The following is a 14,632-nucleotide window of genomic DNA, read 5'->3' as shown; positions in this document are numbered from 1 at the left end:
AAGAGGAACCCATACTGTGGCATTTCGGATCGCAGTGAGAATCTCCAGTGTTGTGAGACCAGATAATGGATCGATTGACTCCAGTGTGCGACCAAAAGTCTCGTGAAAGATGTAACACATCCGAGCACCACCACAGCTAAAGGGGAACAGCAGCATTAGACTCACAGAGCTGGTAATGTGTCCCAGATTCACAGCACACACTCCTCTGTACAGACTCACAACACTCACCCATCTTCCTGTCAGCACAGACTCACAGCTCTCACCCCTTCTTCCCTTACTGCAGACTCACAATATACACCTATTTCCATCTGAGCACAGATTCACAGTATACACCCTTCTTCCCTTCTGTGCTAAGTCTCAGAAAGGTATCTCCTCACCTCAGCACAGACTGATAATACACACCTCCTCCCCCCAGCACAGGCTTACAAAACATATGCCAGTTAACTTCAGTACAGCGACTCACAGTTCAGAGGTCTCTATATTCTTTGCTGTCCCCTCAATAGTGTTGCAATATTCTGTAGCAAATTTGGTGATGATATGTAGGAGTGTTGCATTGTGGTCCTGGATGGGCTGACCATAGCTCTGCAACACCGTTTGGTACTGCGCTGTCAGCACGTTCACCCGGGTCTTCAGCTCTGGCAGACAGTCTCGGATGTGGTGCATCAACAACCTACAGGCAAGTAAGTGTCCAGAGGGTAACAAGCAGATAAACCAAACACTATAAAGAGCAGCAGCTGAAGAAACTGAGAAGTGCAGACAAACCATACCACAACCTTCAACACTGAAGGGTCAGAACTTCCTTCAGCAGAGGATAATAAACTGGAACGTGTAGTACAGAACACCCAGTGGTAATACAAATGTTGTGTATCCAGTCTTTTAGCTCTAGTTAATAGGTGGAAGTCTAGTATATTCTCTGAAGACAGGTGAATTGCTAGTCACACAGATGAGTGATGTTAGAGTTGTTTGGTGCTGACTGAACCTCTTTCCAGAACTTTCTGGAAACTGTTTAGAAATGCTGAGCATAAACTTAGAAAAAAAAGAAAATGAACGCAGTAAACCTGCTGAGGTCAAGATGGTGACACTACATAGCCCTTCCACCCCCACAGTCAGTTTGACATGGGTGGCAGAGCCACAGATTACTGCCAAAGTTGTGGTGGCTTTGAATCAATGCTAGACAAGAGGCTGCTTCCCATAAAGCTGGACCAAGTCCAGGGTAAATTGGACGAGCTTGGCAGGGACTTTGCAGCGTTCCAGCAGTAGACAACTGAGCTAGAGGACCGGGTGATGGTAGTGGAAGACTCGAAGTCCCAACTTAAGAAATCAGTGGCAGCACTTGAGAAAAAGATAGACGACCTTGAGAACTATCTGCGATGGAGAGGGTCCCAAAATCAGTGGAGTACAGATGGGATTCTTAGAAATTTGGCTCACCTTGTTGCTGCAGTTCTCTAAACATCTGGGCCCCTTGAGGATAGAGTCAGCTAATACTAAGCCATGAGTGGTAATATTTAAAGTTTTGAATTATGCTCATAAGACTGCTATTATGCAAGCCCTCTGGATGGGAGGGGATGGGACCTCTAACCCAAGAGTCAGAAGGGGTACAATAATGCAAGATGTATTTTCTTTGCAAACAGTCTCGAACAGATCAGTGTGAAAGCTCTCTGCTGAGCTGCCACCTTAGCAGATGGAGGAGTGGCCTAATGGTTAGTGCAGTGGACTTTGATCGTGGCAAACTGGGTTCGATTCCCACTGCAGCTCCTTGTATCCTTGACCAAGTCATTTAACCCTCCATTGTCCCAGGTACAAAAACTTAGATTGTGAGCCCTCTAGGGACAGAGAAAGTACCTGCATATAATGTGTACAGCGCTGTGTACATCTAGTAGTGCTATAGAAATGATTAGTAGTAGTAGTAATAATCCTGGAAACATATGTATCCAGGACTATTCTGCTAAGGTGGCATTTCAGCAGAGAGCTTTCACACCAATATGTTCAAGACTGTGCAAAGAAAACACATCTTGCATTATTGTACCTGGTGTGCTTAAGAGTGACTCACCAGGGATCCACATAGATATTTGAGTCAGTGATGGTGGCGCAGACCTTCCTGGCTCAGGCCAACACTGGAGAAACAGAAAAAGGTGAGAGTGCTGAGTGAGAGGACTTGGAGCTGGATCTGGGCAACTGGTGCTAGTCTTTACAGATATGGATCTAAGAAGTGAAGTTTGCAAAATGTTTAGTTGGACTTCTGGGGATATGTTAAGAACTGGATATAAATAGGAAGAATAGTTGGAGTAATAAAGACTGGTGAACATTTGAGCTTGAAAGTCATTACTGCAGTTCAAGAATGTGCTGGAAGCTCTGGTGAGATAGTGGAAGTCATTATGGTGCCAGAAGCTTCTGAAGGATCAAAGGAGAAGATATGAATATTATGGGGGGTTACTCTGTTGTTTATAATGTTGTATTGTTATGAGGAGAGGTTGTTATGTTTTATTGGTCATATGGGAAGTTGGGGAATTGAGAAGTTTGATAAGTAATTATTTCCTATGGGGAAGAAACACTGGGGATAATAAGTACAAGTGAATTGTTGAGAAGATGTGGCAAGGGGGTGTTTTAGGGGGGAAGGGTATTAAAACGTGGTTGATCTCAATGATGTGATGTAGGTGGAAGAGAGGACTGGGGGAGGGAAATTGGGGATGGGAGGGGGCTGGATAGAGGGCAGGTAGAGTGAGAAAAGGGAATAACTCTCAGGGATGGAGATGCTCTTGTACAAATAGCAGAAGGGATATTGGAAGGCAAGCTTCTGGAGTGGAGTAGTGAGCAGGGTTGGAAAGGGATTTGTTGGGATTTGGGTATTGTGGCTATGAGGGGGAGGCTGTGAGAGGAGACTGGTGGCTAGGACAGTCTGTCTTTGCTGTAGGACAAAAAAGATTGTATTAGATATCACAATGCATTGATATAGTTTAGCTGTGAAGGTTATAACTTGGAATGTGAGCAGGAGATATATATCCTCCCCAGTTAAAAGATCCAAGATACTGCAACAATTACAGAGGCACAAGGCCAACATTGTGTTTTTACAGGAGATCTGCTTGACAGCCATGGAACATGTCTACTACTACTATTTAGCATTTCTATAGTGCTACAAAGCGTACGCAGCGCTGCACAAACATAGAAGAAAGACAGTCCCTGCTCAAAGAGCTTACAATCTAGTAGACAAAAAAATACAGCAAACAAATCAATTAATGTGTAGAGGAAAGAGGAGAGGAGGGTAGGTGGAGGCAAGTGCATACAAGTGGTTACGAGTCAAAAGCAATGTTAAAGAGGTGGGCTTTCAATCTAGATTTAAAGATGGTCAAGGATGGGGCAAGACGTAGGGGCTCAGGAAGTCTACTCCAGGCATAGGGCGCTGCAAGACAGAAGGAGCAAAGTCTGGAGTTGGCAGTAGCGGAGAAGGGAACAGATAAGAAGGATTTATCCAGGGAACGGAGTGCATGGGAAGGGGTGTAGGGAAGGACGAGTGTGGAGAGATACTGGGGAGCAGCAGAGTGGGCACATTTATAGGTTAGTAGAAGAAGTTTGAACAGGATGCAAAAACGGATAGGGAGCCAGTGAAGCGACTTGAGGAGAGGGGTAGTATGAGTAAAGCGACCCTGGCGGAAGACGAGACGGGCAGCAGAGTTTTGAACTGATTGGAGAGGGGAGAGGTGACTAAGTGGGAGGCCAGCAAGAAGCAGATTGCAGTAGTCTAAACGAGAGGTGACAAGGGTGTGGATGAGGGTTTTGGTAGAGTGCTCAGAAAGAAAGGGGCGGATTTTACAGATGTTGTAAAGAAAGAAACGACAGGTCTTGGCGGTCTGCTGGATATGAGCAGAGAAGGAGAGAGAAGAGTCAAAGATAACCCCAAGGTTTCGAGCTGAGGAGACAGGGAGAATGGGAGAGCCATCAACAGAAATAGAAAACGGGGGGGAGTGGGGAGGTGGGTTTGGGGGGAAAAATGAGAAGCTCGGTTTTGGTCATATTTAATTTCAGGTGGCGTTGAGACATCCAGACAGCAATGTCAGACAAGCATGCTGAAACTTTGGTTTGGATGCAAGGTGAGATATCAGGGGTAGAAAGGTAAATTTGGGAGTCATCAGCATAGAGATGGTAGGAAAAGCCATGGGATGAGATTAATGAACCAAGGGAAGAAGTGTAGATAGAAAAGAGGAGGGGACCAAGAACAGAACCCTGAGGTATGCCGACAGGCAGAGGGATAGAAGTAGAAAAGGATCCACCAAATTCCCACTTCAGGCACAGGCAGCTCCTTGCGACTCTGGGCAAGTCACTTAACCCTCCATTGCCCCATGTAAGCTGCATTGAGCCTGCCATGAGTGGGAAAGCGTGGAGTACAAATGTAACAAAAATAAAAATAAAAAATAAAAGCAGCGGAAAGATCAAGAAGGATGAGGATGGAATATTGACCTCTGGATTTAGCCAGTAATAGGTCATTGGAGACTTTAGTAAGCGCAGTTTCGGTTGAGTGGAGAGGGCGAAAACCAGATTGTAGTGGGTCAAGAATGGCATGTGAGGAGAGAAAATCAAGGCAGCGGCGGTGAACAGCACGCTCAAGTAATTTGGAGAGAAAGGGAAGGAGGGAGATGGGTCGGTAATTAGAGGGACAAGTAGGGTCGAGTGAAGGTTTCTTAAATTAAAAAGATGGTCAGTGGGAGATTGCATAGCAGCATCAGCACGAGGCAAGAAAGGGGAGGGGTGGCAATACTGTTTCATACAGGAAAAGTGGATAAAATTTAAATACTCTTAGTGGATGCCGGAGGAAGATATGTACTATGTCAGGTAGTACTAGTGAGGAAGGTTATACTATTATGCAGCATGTATGCACCCAACCAATTTAACAAAACCTTTTATAAAAAACTGTTAGACATCATTGTGCACCAGGAAAACACACCTTTGGTGGTGGGTGGGTGATTTTAATACAGCGCGAGACCCCAATTTGGGTACGTCACATAATCCCCATCAAGAAGAAATTAAAGAAGCTAGGGGGCTTCCAAATTTATGCAAAATGCTAAATCTCATAGATGAATGGAGAGTCTTGCGTCCAACTAAGAGGGACTATACGCTTCTATCTAGGGCACATTCCACACAATTCCAGATAGATTACCTATTGGCATCAAGAGCTCTGATGAAATCCTTAGCCATGGTGGAAACTGGTCTGTGTGCTGTGTTGGATCATGCCTTGGTATGTATGGACTGGCATCCCATCAGTAGAATGAGGGGGAACTTTAGGTGGACAATCCCTTTAGCCCTTTACAATGGTGAAAAATTTAGAGACAGATTAGTGGAGCACTGGAAAAATCATAAAGTCCGTAACTCGGAGCATGAGTTAAACCGATACTATACTGGGAAGCAGCAAAAATGGTCCTTAGGGAGGAGACAGAATAACTTATTATGTAAAAAAGGCAAGAGACCATGAAATCCTCTGCCTAGAACAGTGTTCTTCAATACAAAGCCTGGGGGTCAATTGTGGCCTCTGGAGATCTCTGGGGTGGCCTCCATTTTCTTTCTGGTTTTCTCTTCTGCTTCTCTGCCTCTCTACCCAGGCTCAGGACAAAAAGGAGAAAGTGGATGGGGGGGGAGGGGAACAGCCGCATGCTTGAAGGACAAGGCATTTCTCAATAGATAAAAGAAAATGCTCATAACCTTGAGAATACCCCCCCCCCCCCAATGCAGTTTGAAGGTGGGGATAGATAGATATCATTGACACACACTGGTCAGCATGGGAAGATATTTGGCAGCTCTCCTTCAGCTCATTAGTATCCAAAGTAGCCCCAGCTTAAAAATGAATGAAGACCATTGGCCTAAAACATCAACTGTGCAAAGTGTACAGGTATTTTGGGGCTACACCAAGTGGGGAACATAAACAACATTTACTGAACACTCATATAAAGCTCTCAATGAGCTGTTACACCAGAGACTAACTAAATCTTTTGCCTATTACAAATATCAGCTTTATAAACACAGAAACAAAAGGAGCAGAATCTTAGCTCACCTGGTGTCTAGTAGAGAGGGTCCGAAGAAAATTATAGCTGTACAGGACAATTAGAGTAAGAGGCCAAACACAGATGCTGAAATCAGTATAATTTTTAAAACATACTGGGCTAGATTCTATATATCACGCCTAAAAAAAAAAATCGGTGCTCAAAAAAAATACGCCTACATCTAGGTGTAGTTTATAGAATACACCCAACACACATTTCTGCGACTATATTTAGTCGCAGCCATTTACGCCAATGAAAGCCTGGTGTAAATACCCAACACCAACATTATGCACGGAATGGGCATATTTTTTTAACAGTGTGTGTAAATTCTAGGAACATCCATGACCTGCACATGGCTACGAACTACGCTTAGACATTCGTGTGATGTGAGTAAATTCTAATTAATGCCAATTAGTGTCAATAATTGCTTAAGTTCAATTATCGGTGCTGATTAGCTTGTTAAGCTAGTTAAGTTGCACATGCAAATCCAGACTACAACCGGATATGCACGCACAACTCAAGTCGTACTATATAGAATCTGGGGGATTATGCATAACTTTATGCCTCACCACCAGAGGAGGGGTTACAAGGCAACATGTATTTAGATGGTTTGGAATTATCCAAGTTAACCCAAGCTGATCAGGATTTTTGGAATGCCCCTATAAAACCTGAGGAAATGGACCAGGTAATTAAATGTAGTCCCTTGTTAAAAGCGCTGGGATCTGACAAGCTACTGGGTGAGGAAGTGATTGCTCCCCTTACAAATATGTTCAATGCATTAGTAGAATCAGAATCCCTACCAGAGCGCCTTAATTTGGCTCATATTACAGTGCTCCTTAACCAAGGGAAGGATCCTAGGTTCCCTGAGTCATATAGGCCGATTTCACTACTGAATTAAAAAATAAAATTGCTAGCAAACGTTATGGCTAATTATATGGCGCAGGTGGTGCCCTTGCTTAACTGTGTCTGAGATAGGTCAGTGGTGAAGAATATTTGGAAAATCCTAACCTCATTTGAACACAGACAGCAGACAGGCAAACTTTCTCTGTTAATTAGCTTTGACGCAGAGAAAGCATTTGACCGCATCCACTGGGAATTTATGTATGCAGTTCTAGCTAAATATGGGTTTGTAGGATACATGGAGGCATATTTTCAAAGCACTTTGGGAGGCTAAGTTCCATAGGTTTCTATGGAACTTTGGGAGGCTAAGTGCTTTGAAAATAAGCCTCTTTGTAAACACAATTTGCACTCTCTACTCCTCACCCATGTTAAAATATTGATCAATGGACTTAGTTAGGAGAGCTTCAAAATTTTTTGAGGAATGAGGCAGGAGTGTCCATTATCCCCCTTTGTGTTAACTCTAGTTCCACTGATCAAGGATATACAAGATAAACCAGACATTCAAGGAATACAAGTGGGTACACAGAGTTTTAAAAAAGCAGCTTTTGCTGATGATATCTTAGTGCACTTAGCAAACCCTCATAGGTAATTAACAGTCCTTTTGGAGAGCTTTGAGGAATATGGAGATTTTGCCGATCTACAGCTACATCTTTTGAAATCAGAAGCAATGCCAAAGGAGGAAACAAAACATACATAGGGTGGGCCCTTTGCTAAATAGTGGACAGTGCATTCATTCAGAGATCTGGGAATACAACTGACAACCCATACTAGCTCTCTTTATTCTATCAATGTTGCTCAGTTGTTGGAGGCTAGACAGCTGGATGGATTTGCCAGTGTTCTTGGTTGGAAGGATTAGTCTGGTGTATTTTTCACAGATGGTTATACGTACTACAAATCCTCTCAGTTCGGCTGTTGCGAAAAGACTTTGGTCTCCTTAATAGGTTGCTATCAAACTTTTGTTGGACAAAGAAAAAGCCCCAAATGCAGAAGGAGTACAATAAAGCAAGACATATTTTCTTTGCAAACAATCTTGAACAGATCAGTGCGAAAGCTCTCTGCTGAGCTGCCACCTTAGCAGAATGGAGGAGTGGCCTAATGGTTAGTACAGCAGACTTTGTGGCAACCTGGGTTCGATTCCCACTGCAGCTCCTTCTAAGCAAAAGAATGGTAGGCCTACATTTATAAAGAAAGGGGTAGATGGTTCCTGGCCATTTAAATCACTTGGTTGGAGCTAAGTAAGTGGGGATATTCAGTGGTACTTAGACAGTGCACTGAATATTCCTGCTACCCGGTTATCCCATAGCTGGTGAGGTTAGAGAAGGGCCAGGGGCAGAGTTTGGGCAGAGCAGTGACCTAGACAGCTGGCAGCGATATTCAGTCCACTAACCAGCTAGATAACCACATAGAGTTAGGACAGAAAAAAGATTGCCATAACTTTATGAAGTGAAGTTTACTGGGCACCGGTCTGAAATAGAAGCTAACCGAGTTTCAGTTACGGCACAGAAACCAGCCCAAAATCCTTTCTCTGCTCAGTTTCAGTTTCCGCTAAAAGGTTCTTTTAATTTTCGGCCATGATTTTAGTTTTGGGCAAAAATGGTGGAAGCTCAACATTTGTGCTTTACCTCATCTCCCTATCTCCCCCCCCCCCCCCCCCCCCCCGAACAGGAGCTGATCTTCCTCCTGGACCCCATAAGTGCCTGCTCCCCCTCCCACTTCTAGGCCCCTGGGTCTATCTCATAATCCCTAGTTGTCTAGGAATGAACAGGTGTTGCATTATTAGGGATTTCCACTTAATTAAGCCATCTGATGGCCTTCACAATCAAATTTGTTTACTGCTCACATCTTGGAGGCTGTCTGCTCTTTAATAGCAAAGTCATGGATACAGCTTGTCTTTTGGCAGTCATAACATCATTTGTGATCTGTCTAGCTTGATATCCAAATCTGGCATATATTGTTGCCATGTATTTAGCAGCTCTTTTCAAACCACTACCTTGTCTGTTTTGCAGTCCATGAACTTGGGGCCCTCCAGTATCCCTTTTGTGCAAATTGTTACACCTCAGGGGTAGTTCTCCAGTCATTTCTTTCCATGCTTCCTTTAACTCAAGCACCCATCACTTGACTGCTGATCTCTCACTCGGCTCCTTAGTCTGTGAATCGCACTCACCTCCGTACTCTGTCCTAGCAATCAAGCTCATCTCTAGAGATGGGGAGGAGGAAGCATTAACTGACAACATCTCGCCCACCATTTCCTCTGCTTTGGCACTTACACATACAATACCGCCTGCCATGTTGCTCTCCTCTCAGGCCTCTGACTTGTTGCCCTGGTATGCAAACTCCCTCAGGTCTGTTGTTTTCCATTTGGTAGACATCTCTTAGGGTTCCCTGACCCATGTCAAGTTCTTTCAAGGGGGAACTGCAGCCACTGCACACTTTGATGGCACCAGATTCTGGTTTATTTTGGATTGGGATGAATAAACTCTGACTGTACAGACATCCATCTAGTTGGATGACATCATGAAACACTTATATCATCTAAACATTTTACCTCACTAGCATGTCCTGATGTGATATTTACCAGGTCGATAATGGGGTAATTGAAATCTCCTATTATTATTCTGTTGACAAATTTGTTAGCTTCCCTAATCTCTAGTAACATGTCATCATCTGCTAGCCTCTTCCCCTTCACTCATGGGATTTATATCCATGAAGATTTCACAGTACATTTTGTTTCCTGCATTACTTTTATCCGCTTTGATTTAATGTTCTCTTAAACATATGGTGCCACCCTTTAACCAAGGTGATCCACCCTGTCACTGTGATTTAATTTTTACTTTGGTATCATGATATTCCATTAATCATCCTTCTTCCACTAGGTCCCTAACAGAACAATTTTATCTATTTCTTCATTTAGTGCTGTATATTGCAAATCTCCCATCTTATTTTTAGACTTTTTGTTTGTATTTACAAACTGCCTAGCAGCCGACAGGGATAATTTGGAATTTTTAAACTTTGCCTGTTCTTTACTTAAAGGCCTCTGGGCTACTTTTGCATTTATTACAACTTCTCTATCAAGATGCCCTAACTTCCCTCAAAATACCTCACATAAAACCATGTGTTGATGAGCAACTATTGAGTTTCCCCCAAGATTTAGATTAAAAGCCGTCTTATCTCCTTTTTAAACATTAGCGCCAGCAGCCAAGTTCCGCCCTGGTTAAAGTGGAAACGTATTCTTTCAGAATAACATCCCCCCACTTCTAATAAAAAATACCTAACCTAGAAGGTTCTTTCTTAGTAGTTAGAAATTCAGCAAGAAAGGTTAATGAGCTGTAGGTGCTTGCCATGAATTCACAGTTATCTACAATTCTTCCTCAATAGGGTAGTCTTTTGACCTTAACCTAAGTTTTTACAGAAGTGGTGTCAGCATTTCACATATAGGACTAGATTCTGTATATCATGCCTAAAAAAATTGGGTGCCAAAATGAAATTCACTTAGGTGTATTCTATAAAGTATGCTTTAATGTAGATATACTGTATAGGATAAGCCTAAGTTTATGCGTGGTTTATAGAATACGCCGAGTGGTGGTCCACACAACTAAATTTAGCCACAGTCAATTACACCAACTAAATCTGGTGTAAATCCTAATGCTTAAATTAGGCACGGAGACGGTGTATTCTATAACAACACATATAGATTTTAAAAACAGCCACGACCCGCCCATTCCACACCTACTTTTTAACTATGTGACTTCGAATTTACACACACCATGTTACAGAATATGCTTAGCAACTAGTGTGCCTAAATTTTAATTAATGCCAATTAGTGCTGACAATTGCTTGTTAACATTCAATTATCAAAACTGATTAGTTTAACTAATTAAGTTATGCACATTGTTATGGACTATACTTCAATTTCCATGCAGAAATCTTGGCATGATATATAGAATCCCGTGGATAGTGCTTCCCACTTACTTTATCTAACTGGCTTGCACATATGCTACTTCAATAACCTACGAGGATTGCAACTAAATGGTCCATGTGAAGGTACATTAACGTTGGCTACCCACCATAACTCAATTTCCATTGAGATATGTAGAGCTGCAATATGTTTATTAATTTTCACTTTTACATCTCATGGCTGTCTCAACAATATGCCTTAGAATGAATCAGTGAACATTCTTTAATCTATAGTCTATGCCCAGTATGACAAAAAAGGAAGGACGATTTTTCACAATGCTGGGATTCAAATAAATAAGAGAGAGTAAGCATGACCTAATAGATTCATTGTTGTCTCTTGCAAGTCACTGACTAATCAATATAAAATACACAAATAAATTTGAAGGACTTCACAATAGAGTACATCCCCTAATCCCACAACAAGTTTAAATAACAACTCAAAACTGAATACAGACAGCAGTCTAGCAGCAAGATGGCAACAATCCAGTATTTTGCACCAAATGCCACATGTACCAGTTGCTGAGAGGTTGTATGTGTGCACTCATTACAAAGAGCTCCTGGCTTTCAGAGAACAAGTCCAATCTTTGAAAGCTAGAGAGTCAGATTTGGAGAAGCTGAAGAAGAGGATTATAAAAGAGACCTACAGGGATATAGTAGCAAGGTCTGAACTCCAGTTGTGCAGCCCCTGTGCTGCCTTACAGAAGCAAGGTCACCCGAAAAGTCAGCATCATCTTGGTGTGGCAGGAGGCAACCTTGCAACTAGGACCTGTCCTCTTGATGTTCCCAGAAACAAAATGCCAGGAAGACCATTGTAGCTTGCAAACTGATCATTAGGAATGTAGATAACTGCATAAGCTGGCAGATGTCAGGATCACTTGGTAACTTGTCTGTCTTGTGTGAAGGTGGTAGACTTCATGAATCACCTACATAGGACTTTAGATAATACTGGCGAGGAGCTAACGTCCATATGGGTACCACGACACAGAAAGGAGTAGGAGGGAGGTTCTGGAAGCCAAATTTAGGGGTCCTTTTACTAAGCTGCGGTAAAAAGTGGCCTGCAGTAGTATAGGTGGATGTTTTGGGTACGAGTCAGGCCAGTTTTTACCACATCTGTAAAAAAAAAAGCTTGTTTTAATGGGACGGGAAAAAGGCATGCGGTATAAATGAAACCAGCGGGTGTCCAAAACTGGCCTGAGCCCTTTACACCACCCAGTAATCTAGATGTAAGGGCTCACATGCTACACACATAGTGACCGGTCAGCGCATGCCAACTGACGATTACCGCTGGAAATGACGCATGTGGGAGGAAATAAATCATCCAGGTGTTATAGGTGCGTGCCAAATCTAAAATCACCACCAGGGGGTGCAGTAGCTCGGCGGTAGTCTCATTTAGGCGTGCGCTGCATGCGCATAGCGCCTAATGCGCCTTTGTAAAAGGGCCCCTTAGGCTTTTAGGAAGAAAGTTGACATTTTCAACTCCTGGATATCATTCTCAGATATGCACCTTATTCCAGGTACAGGAAGCAAGAGGCAGGCAGAAACTCCAGAGTCCCAATGCATGGATGAGACAACAGTGCAGGCAAGAGGGCTTTAGTTTTGTTAGGAACTGGATAACATTTTGTAGAAGAGGGGTTATATTCTGAAAGAATGGACTGCACTTTACTTGGCTGCTGGCACTAATGTTTATGTTTTAACTTTTTATTGATGTCACAGTTTAATACATGTAAAGATCAATAAATGTGTACTTAATACAAATCTCTGTCTTCTTAAGCAAAACCTTTGACTGAAGTGTCATCAAACTTTTACTGTAAGTTCCCCTCCCTCTTCCCACCCCATCCCCCCTACACCTTGTTATTGTGTACTCATTCCCATTACATCCATCACATATTGCAATATAACAATGTCAACTATCAACTGTCTCCCAGTCACATCAACACATTTCAACATAGGCATACAGGTCATCCCTCCCTCCCCCCAAATTCCTCCTAATGCCCTTTACCAACTCAATTCCCCTAACTCTAAACATCAGGACCTCCTACCCTTCAACCCTCCCTCCCAGCAATCCCTACCCCCTCCCTTAACCCACCCCCACCCTCCAAAACAGGAAGTTGATCATCCTCTCCTTCCATCTACCACGTTGGCACTAATGTTTAAAAAGAAGATAAAGCAGCTTTTAAACTAGATTTTGAGAGAAATCCAATAGTCGCTCATCAACACATGGTTTGGCATGAAGTATTCTGAAGAATAATAATGAAACAAGGAAGTTAGGGCATCCTGATAGAGAAGTTGAAATAAAAGCAAAAGTAGCCTAGGTGCTGTTAAGTAAAGACAGATTTGGAAAATTCCAAATTATTCCTGTCAGCTGCTAGGCAGGTTATAAATATAAAAAATATTTATACTTTGAAATGTATGTATGCAAATACTAGAAGACTAAAAATATGATGGTAGAGTTGCAACATACAACACTGAATGAAGAAATATAAATAATTGTTCTAACAGAGACCTAGTGGAAGGAGGATGATTAATGGGTTATCATGATGCCAAGGTAAAAATTATATCACAATGACAGGGTGGATCACTTTGGTTGAAGGGTGGCACTATATCTTTAAGAGAACATTAAATCTAAACAGATCAACATTTTGCAGGAAACAAAATGCACTGTGAAATCTTTATGGATATAAATCCCATGAGTGAAGGAGAAAAGACTAGCAGTGATGGTATACTACATCTACCTGTCCAGAATGAACAGGCAGATGATGAAAAGTTACCAGAGATTAGGGAAGTGATGCATATTGGAAAAATAATCTGAATTATAGTTACCTGACGCTAAGGTCCAACTTAGGGGTCAGCACCCAAGAAAAAGATCTAGGTGTCATTGTAGATAATAAGCTGAAATCTTCTGCCCAGTATGAAAAAGTGGCCAAAAAAGCAAACAGGGTGCTAGGCATTATAAGGAAAGGGATGGTAAATAAGACCAAGAATACTATAATGTCTCTGTATCGCTCCATGGTGCGACCTCACCTTGAGTGTTGCGTTCAGTTCTGGTCGCCATATCTCAAAAAAGATATAGTGGAATTAGAAAAGGTTCAAAGAAGAGCGACCAACATGATAAAGGGGATGGAACTCCTCTTGTTTGAGGAAAGGCTAAAGAGGTTAGGGTTCTTCAGTTTGGAAAAGAGACGGCTGAGAAGAGATATGACTGAGGTCTACAAAATCCTAGGGGTGTAGAACGAGAAGTGAATCGATTTTTTTACTCTTTCAAAAAGTACAAAGACTAGGGGACACTCAATGAAGTTACATGGAAATACTTTAAAAACAAATAGAAGGAAATACTTTTTCACTCAACTAACAGTTAAGCTCTGGAACTCTTTACCAGAGGATATGGTAACAGCAGTTAGCATATCTGGGTTTAAAAAAAAAGTTTGGACATGTTCCTGGAGAACAGGTCCATTGTCTGTTATTGAGACAGACCTAGGGAAGTCACTGCTTGCCCTGGGATTGGTAGCATGGAACGTTGTTACTATTTGGGTTTCTGCCAGGTACTTGTGACCTGGCTTGACCACTGTTGTAAACAAGATATTGAGCTAGATGGACCATTGGTCTGACCTAGTATGGCTATTCTTATGTTCTAAACTAAAAAATTATGGGAAATTTTAATTACTCCAATAGTGACTGGGTAAATATCATATCAGGACAAGCTAGTGAGGTAAAAGTTTTAGATGAAATAAAAAAGTTTCATGATGCCAATCAAC

The 14,632-nt window shown here is 42.3% G+C and overlaps 1 protein-coding gene across 2 annotated transcripts in view; it reads right to left on the bottom strand.

Annotated features, from left to right (window-relative positions):
* LOC115463583 (dynamin-1-like protein) overlaps positions 1-14,632 on the bottom strand; it is a 165,130-nt gene that overhangs the window by 32,599 nt on the left and 117,899 nt on the right. For both annotated transcript variants that reach the window (XM_030194236.1, XM_030194237.1), the window contains exons 10-11: positions 464-670; positions 16-136 (exon numbers count right to left, since the gene is read on the bottom strand). In XM_030194236.1, the coding sequence (XP_030050096.1) occupies positions 16-136; positions 464-670 (328 nt within the window). The remainder of the gene's footprint in view (positions 1-15; positions 137-463; positions 671-14,632) is intronic.

Source organism: Microcaecilia unicolor, chromosome 2, assembly GCF_901765095.1.
Source record: "Microcaecilia unicolor chromosome 2, aMicUni1.1, whole genome shotgun sequence".
NCBI lineage: Eukaryota > Metazoa > Chordata > Amphibia > Gymnophiona > Siphonopidae > Microcaecilia > Microcaecilia unicolor.
The sequence above is the reverse complement of the archived record's forward strand: the minus strand, read 5'-3'. Positions and strand labels throughout refer to the sequence as shown.